This window comes from Palaemon carinicauda, chromosome 20 (assembly GCF_036898095.1).
Source record: "Palaemon carinicauda isolate YSFRI2023 chromosome 20, ASM3689809v2, whole genome shotgun sequence".
Taxonomy (NCBI): Eukaryota; Metazoa; Arthropoda; class Malacostraca; order Decapoda; family Palaemonidae; genus Palaemon; species Palaemon carinicauda.
The window spans coordinates 65,929,195-65,936,694 of NC_090744.1; the positions used below are offsets into that span (position 1 = coordinate 65,929,195).

Here is a 7,500-nt window from a genome sequence, read left to right on the forward strand (position 1 = left end):
GGGGATCCATCTGCCGCCATGCGAATGCTAGGCAAACTCGCTACCACTGAACTAGCCAGATAGCTATTAAGGCTTTTAAAAGGAAAGAAAACAAGAAATCTTTCAGCTTTTGGGGTGAGCATCAATGTAAGGAAGCGAACAAGATTTCGAAGTATATATGAACATCAGGTGAAGTTTGGAAAAATAAAAAAGAGAAAATGCTTAAAAGACTGGCAAGTGGGTGCAGTGCACAATCATTTACATTAATTTAGGATGGAAATAAATACAATTCACTTATTCAATTACAACAAAATTTATAAATATTTTTTTTTTTTTTAGATTCAACATTGTTGATTGAGGGATGAAACAACTGTTCAGGAAGTGTCGTTATTCATTCAGCAGAAAGGGTAAATTCTTCAATGAAATATACTCACATTACACTTAACTGTAATCTTACATTTAATAGAAGACTGGCATGAGAAAATAATTCTTACTAAGGATTATTCTTCTATAAAGGTCCCAGGGCTTAAGTTAACTCAATAATGCCCATTATAATACATTCTACCTCAAGTTGAAAAACATCCATACTTGTTTTAAATACTAGAAAAGAGCTGTTTACATAAAAGATTCTCCCTCTTCGGGTAGTTATACCAACTGAGATGGTCAACAATGGTTTTAACATCAAGATTTTGAGCATTGCTGATCATTATACACATAAACCTAAAATACAAAATGATTGATATATATATATATATATATATATATATATATATATATATATATATATATATATATATATATATATATATATATACACACACACACACACACACACATATATATATATATATATATATATATATATATATATATATATATATATATATAACCTTAAAAAACTTAAAAGGGAAGTATTAAAGAAAAAATGATTGAAAAGATGAGTAAAAGCTACTGACCCTCCCAAGAACAGACTATGTAACTACCATAGTAATGTACATAAAGAAAGTTGGATATTGTCTTATGTAATGTAGGATATTAAAAAAACAGGTTGGGATAAGAAAATTAATAACAAGTAGTGCGTAAGAAATCTAGCTAATCTCATCAACATTGATAATGGAACGGGTAACCAAACTATAATAGGTCACAATGTAATGGGTAACTGAATTACAATGTAACATGTAACCAAACTATAATAGGTCACAATGTAATGGGTAACTGAATTACAATGTAACATGTAACCAAACTATAATAGGTCACAATGTAATGGGTAACTGAATTACAATGTAACATGTAACCAAACTATAATAGGTCACAATGTAATGGGTAACTGAATTACAATGTAACATGTAACCAAACTATAATAGGTCACAATGTAATGGGTAGCTGAATTACAATCTAACATGTAATCAAACTATAATAGGTCACAATGTAATGGGTAACTGAATTATAATCTAACATGTAACCAAACTATAATAGGTCACAATCTAGTGGGTAACCCAACAACAATAGATCAGTGAAGGTAGACTAAATGATTTACTGCTTAGTTAAAGTTACCATAGTTACGGTAAGTTGATAGGTAGAGTGCTACCCCTTCCTGCACCAAGTCGTATTGCTCCTGAAAAAAAAAAAAGAGAGATGTGTGAAAATAAAATCAATGAGATTAACGTGATTTTGAAAACGTAAATATTCAATCTGTTGGCGATAAAACAATTCAAAATAGGTCATTTATAAACGAGAAATATTTCGCTCAAAAAGAAACTGAAGACTTTTTATTTTTAGTCCTTTAAGTGCTTCGATAAACACCAGTTTTGCAATGTGATATGGATAGGCAAAATACCTAAGAAGGTATACGATATACTGATCTTGTAGGTCCTGTAGAGAGTAGGGTTCCCCTACGGGATAGGGCTAAAAAAAAGCAGCCCTTAAAGAAAAACCATATAAGAAAGACTAAACTTGGATTAGACGAAATAGATTGAGCTGCCTGAATGAACATGATATCTATAAGCAAGGTAGAAAAAATGCAAAGTTATTTGATTGAAAGAAGGGTGCTTACTTGTAGGTTCAGGCAAATAATTCAATGAGGACCACCTACATACCCTTGTGAGTAAGAGTGTGTAGTTTAGCCTGCAAAGTTATTTGATTGAAAGTAGGGTGCCTACTTGTAGGTCCAGGCAAATAATTCAACGAGGACCACCTACATACCCTTGTGAGTTAACTCTTACTCTGCTACCTTAAGAGTGTGTATTGTAGCCTCTAAAGTTATTTGATTGAAGGAAAGGTGCTTACTTGTAGGTCCAGGCAATCAGTCCAATAAGAGTTATAGAGATGATTACTCCTAACAATATTCCTGTCCTGTCTGATGCCACAGCCTTTCCCTTGGTAGAGACTGGATCGGATACGGAGAATTCACTGTTGTGTCCTATTATTGGGATAAAAGAAGTCCTTCTGATAGAGTTCTTCTTTAAAATCGTTTCTGGTAAGGGATTGGCTCCACTTTGTAATGAAATTATCTAATTTAATACAGTTTTCCTCATGTTGGATGTTCACTTCCAAATAAATATACGGAAAGTCATTTACATACGTACATACATACATATATACATACATACATACATATATATATGTATATATATATATATATATATATATATATATATATATATATATATATATATATATATATATATATATATAATACATATACATAAATATTGAGATAAAGTTTGTATTAAGGAATAAAACAGGTGGATATATATATATATATATATATATATATATATATATATATATATATATATATATATATATATATATATATATATATATATGTATGTATATAAATGTATAAATAGATATATGTATAAATACATATGTGTGCTGTGTGTGGTTGTGTGTGTTTGTGTTTGTATTTCTTATGTTTATGAATATGTATTGTAGAGTACTGATTAATAGGATTAAGGATAAAACAAGGGAATGCAATCCTAGAAGTACAGGGGGGTTTAAGAAGAGGGGGGGGGTTGTATGAATCAGATTTTTACAGTTAGGCAGATATGCAAGAAATATTTAGCAAAAGGTAAAGAGGTGTGTGTTGCGTTTATGGATCTAGAGAAAGCATATGATAGAGTTAATAGGGAAGCAATGTAGAATTTGATGAGGTTATATGGAGTTGGCGGAAGGTTGTTGCAAGCAGTGAAAAGTTTCTACAAAGGTAGTAAAGAATGTGTTAGGATAGGAAATGAAGTGAGTGATTGGTTTCCGGTTAGAGTGGGGCTGAGACAGGGATATGTGATGTCACTGTGGTTGTTTAACTTGTATGTTGATGGAGTGGTGATAGAGGTGAATGCTCGAGTGCTTGGACGAGGATTGAAACTGGTAGACGATAATGACCATGACTGGGAGGTAAATCAGTTGTTGTTTGCGGATGATACTGTACCGGTTGCAGACGCAGAAGAGAAGCTTGGCCGATTAGTGACAGAATTTGGAAGGGTGTGTGAGAGAAGGAAGTTGAGAGTTAACGTGGGTAAGAGTAAGGTTATGAGATGTACGAGAAGGGAAGGTGGTGCAAGGTTGAATGTCATGTTGAATGGAGAGTTACTTGAGAAGGTGGATCAGTTTAAGTACTTGGGGTCTGTTGTTGCAGCAAATAGTGGAATGGAAGCAGATGTACGTCAGAGAGTGAATGAGGGTTGCAAAGTGTTGGGGGCAGTTAAGGGAGTAGTAAAAAATAGAGGGTTGGGCATTAATGTAAAGAGTTCTGTATGAGAAAGTGATTGTACAAACTTGTGATGTATGGATCGGAGTTGTGGGGAATGAAAGTGACGGAGAGATAGAAATTGAATGTGTTTGAGATGAAGTTTCTAATGAGTATGGCTGGTGTATCTCGAGTAGATAGGGTTAGGAGCGAAGTGGTGAGAGTGAGAACGGGTGTAAGAAAGGAGTTGGCAGCTAGAGTGGATATGAATGTGTTGAGGTGGTTTGGCCATGCTGAGAGAATGGAAAATGGCGGTCTGCTAAAGAAGGTGATGAATGCAAGAGTTGATGGGAGAAGTACAAGAGGAAGGCCAAGGTTTGGGTGGATGGATGGAGTGAAGAAAGCTCTGGGTGGTAGGAGGATAGATGTGAAAAAGGCAAGAGAGCGTGCTAGAAATAGGAATGAATGGCGAGCGATTGTGACGTAGTTCCGGTAGGCCCTGCTGCTTCCTCCGGTGCCTTAGATGACCGCGGAGGTAGCAGCAGTAGGGGATTCAGCGTTATGAAGCTTCATCTGTGGTGAATAATGTGGGAGGTTGGGCTGTGGCACCCTAGCAGTAACATGTTTATAGATGATCGTGTCAAACTCACCTGACTTCTTTTCGGTTACTACTAATAGATTATAGTTCTTCTCCGGCTGGAAAGATTTATTCTCGCCTTCTCCCGTACCAATATCGACGGTCTTCGTCGTGTCCTTCTGCAAGGGCAAAGATTTCAAAGGAGAGCCCCCTTGTGAACACTAAAAACACAAGTCATTCAGAGAAAGTGTGGATAAAATATTTGTGTTTTGTGTCATCGCGTGTAGTACGTATACTCTAATGAGTGAATTGTTTCCCTCCCGAGGAAACACGGGGAAGAATGTTAAGTAGATAGAATAGGTAATATATATATATATATATATATATATATATATATATATATATATATATATATATATATTATAAATTTTTAGACATGTTTTTTTATAACATTTAGGTATGTCACTGTCATGCCAGTTTCCTGGACCAGGGTTCGATTCCCTGGCCAGCCAGAAGCTATTGCCTTTGAGTTGGTTCCCCCCTTGGGTCTCTGATCCCAAGATATAAGAGAAAATTCAGACATTAAGGTATTGAAATATGTGGCTTATATATATATATATATATATATATATATATATATATATATATATATATATATATATATATATATATACTCTAACCTCTGAATTATTCCCCCTTGGAGAAAAATGAACCCTTAACCCCCAGGGGTTGTTTTTTTTTCAAGCACTTTTTTACAGTATATTTATTTTAGATTGCTCTAACAGCCTTAATTTTCGTCATAGAGAGGTCAGGTTGGTCTCATTCTCTTGGAAAATACCTGAAGTTTCTCAAAAAATTATCAAAAATATGTAAAAAAAATATAAATAGCAGTTTTTTGCAAGGACGTACCGGTACGTCCATGGGGGTAAAGGGATGAGTTTTGTGAAACGTACCAGTACGTCCTTTGAGGGTAAAAGGCTTAATTACCGTTAAAGAATTAAAGTTTTCTCCGAATGTTGACCAGATGCTATATCTCCTTGCGTGCTAAATGTAAACTTCAAACATAGCACAAAATAATCTTTTCTCCTCGAATTGGTATGTATGTCTACCGAAGCATTACTACTAAATGGTACAGAGATTTTAATTGAAAAGTATTTAGCAGATAAAATTTCAATCGATTGATACACTATACTCATAAGCTTCATGCTGGTTTTTAAATTTTTTAAATTGATACAAAGTTGAAGGAGTTTATAGCTTTTATAAAAAATGGTAAAAAAAACACCACAAAAAAATAGAAAAAAAATTGAAAAAGAAAACTATTCAACTTATGTGGAAAAAACTGGAGAATACGTTCTATTATTATTATTATTATTATTACTATTATTATTATTATTATTATTATTATTATTATTATCATTGTTACTTGCTAAGCTACAACCCTGGTTGGAAAAGCAGAATGCTATAAGCCCAGTGGCTCCAATAGGGAAAATAGCCCAGTGAGGAATGGAAACAAGGAGAAATAAAATGTTTTAAGAACAGTAACTACATTAAAATTAATATTTCCTATATAAACTATAAAAACTCGAACAAAGCAATAGGAAGAGAAATAAGATAGAGTTGAATGTTTCGAATCAATTTAAATGTAATGTATTGGCATTCGATTGATACCTCAATGGAATACTTTCCAGCGATCCATATCTCTGGTTCTCCCTCGGGCATTTTGTATTTTGAGTTGTTCTCTTCTTCTTCTTCTTCTTCTGTGTATTTCTTCACTGCCTGGAGAACCAGTTTCTTTATCAGGGCGTCGTTGAGAGTTGTAAGAGCTTCTGCCACGACGACATACTGTACCCTAGAAAACATATTGCATCTTACTGAAGTTCCAAGGGCTCCAATAGGAAAAACATATTGCATCTTACTGAAGTCCCAAGGGCTCCAATAGGAAAAACATATTGCGTCTTACTGAAGTCCCAAGGGCTCCAATAGGAAAAACATATTGCATCTTAATGAAGTCCCAAGGGCTCCAATAGGAAAAACATAGCCGGGTGAGGAATGAAACAAGAAAATATATAAATTACAAGATAAGCAATGAACAATTAGAATAACGTATTTGAAGAACAGTAACAACATTAATACAGATGTTTCATATATAAAACGTAAAATTTAAAAAAACAAAAGAAAGATAAATAAGACAGAAAAGTGTGCTCGAGTGTACCCTGAAGTAAGAGAACTTTACCCCAAGACAGTGGATGACCATGGTGAAGAGGCTATGGCACTACCCAAGACTAGAGAACAACAGTTTGTTTGTTGAGTGTCCTCATAGAAGAGCTGCCTACCAAGGCTAAAGCTCCTATAAACTCAAGGGTTCCAAAAGAGAAAAATGGCCTAATAAGGAGAGGAAACAAGGAAAAGAATAGACTAGTGTGCCTGATTGTACCCTTAAGCAAAAGAACTTTACCACAAGGCAGTGGAGGACCACGGTACAGAGGTTATGGCACTGCCCAAGACTAGAGTACTTACGCTGGAGGGTTCTTGACGTGAGGAAGCTGTATTTTGGACACATTTCCTGAATAATCAAGAACCTCAATGGAGCCTTCGATCTGTGGATTTGTTGATTGTTCGGCTTGCAAACCTGTAGACTGTTTAGAGAAAGACCAAGGTATGAAAGTGGGGCATAATCTATGCGACGACGGCAACAACAAAGGGCCTCAGACATGTCATTATTCATAATAATAATAATAATAATAATAATGATAATAATAATAATAATAATAATAATAATAATAATAATAATAAAAACCTCAAGAAAAGAACGATAATAGTCACTCTTTGAAGACGTTCTAGTTATTTCAGTTTATTTTTCTTATCTTAAAAATCAAATATGTATTAAATGAAAAGAATAAAACTGACTAACGAGAACAATGCTCCTACATACTTTGTGCTCCTTCTCACTGATGCTGTAGTCTTCGTTTTGAAAGATCAGATCCTCAGACAAAGGGATGTTCTCGTCATCCCATTGAGCATTACACGACAAGCTGCTGTCCTGTAGAAAATTAATGGGCTGCGATGGTTCTAATGGAAGATAAGATGAAATATTATTTATTGTATTTTCAGATTAATAAAATATAGACCAAAATATACAATTTAGTAAGGACATAACAAGAGCATACTTGAAAAACAAGTTTAAACTTTTGACGTTCCACCGATTCAACTGCCTGATTAGGAAGATCATTCCACAACTTGGTCACAGCTAGAA

General features: G+C 34.4%; 2 protein-coding genes across 7 annotated transcripts in view; one reads left to right on the forward strand and one right to left on the reverse strand.

The window, feature by feature from the left end:
• The window catches only part of LOC137614301 (cytochrome P450 4c3-like), a 66,847-nt gene that overhangs the window by 40,924 nt on the left and 18,423 nt on the right, over nt 1–7,500 (forward strand). Inside the window, exon 4 of one of the 3 annotated variants that reach the window (XR_011039060.1) lies at nt 319–702. The exons of 1 other annotated variant lie outside the window; for it this stretch is intronic. Coding sequence is in view for 1 of the 2 variants with exons in the window: in XM_068344049.1 (XP_068200150.1) it covers nt 319–333 (15 nt within the window). In the remaining variant the exon portion in view is untranslated. Of the gene's footprint in view, nt 1–318; nt 703–7,500 lie in introns of those variants that run through there. One more of the 3 variants, XM_068344049.1, reaches the window with a different exon arrangement.
• LOC137614299 (uncharacterized) overlaps nt 879–7,500 on the reverse strand; it is a 33,117-nt gene continuing 26,495 nt past the window's right edge. Inside the window, exons 16-21 of one of the 4 annotated variants that reach the window (XM_068344039.1) lie at nt 7,180–7,316; nt 6,765–6,883; nt 5,916–6,096; nt 4,321–4,426; nt 2,266–2,398; nt 879–1,594 (exon numbers count right to left, since the gene is read on the reverse strand). In XM_068344039.1, the coding sequence (XP_068200140.1) occupies nt 1,564–1,594; nt 2,266–2,398; nt 4,321–4,426; nt 5,916–6,096; nt 6,765–6,883; nt 7,180–7,316 (707 nt within the window). In that variant the 3' untranslated portion in view covers nt 879–1,563. The remainder of the gene's footprint in view (nt 1,595–2,265; nt 2,399–4,320; nt 4,427–5,915; nt 6,097–6,764; nt 6,884–7,179; nt 7,317–7,500) is intronic. The other 3 variants (XM_068344040.1, XM_068344042.1, XM_068344041.1) reach the window with 3 other exon arrangements.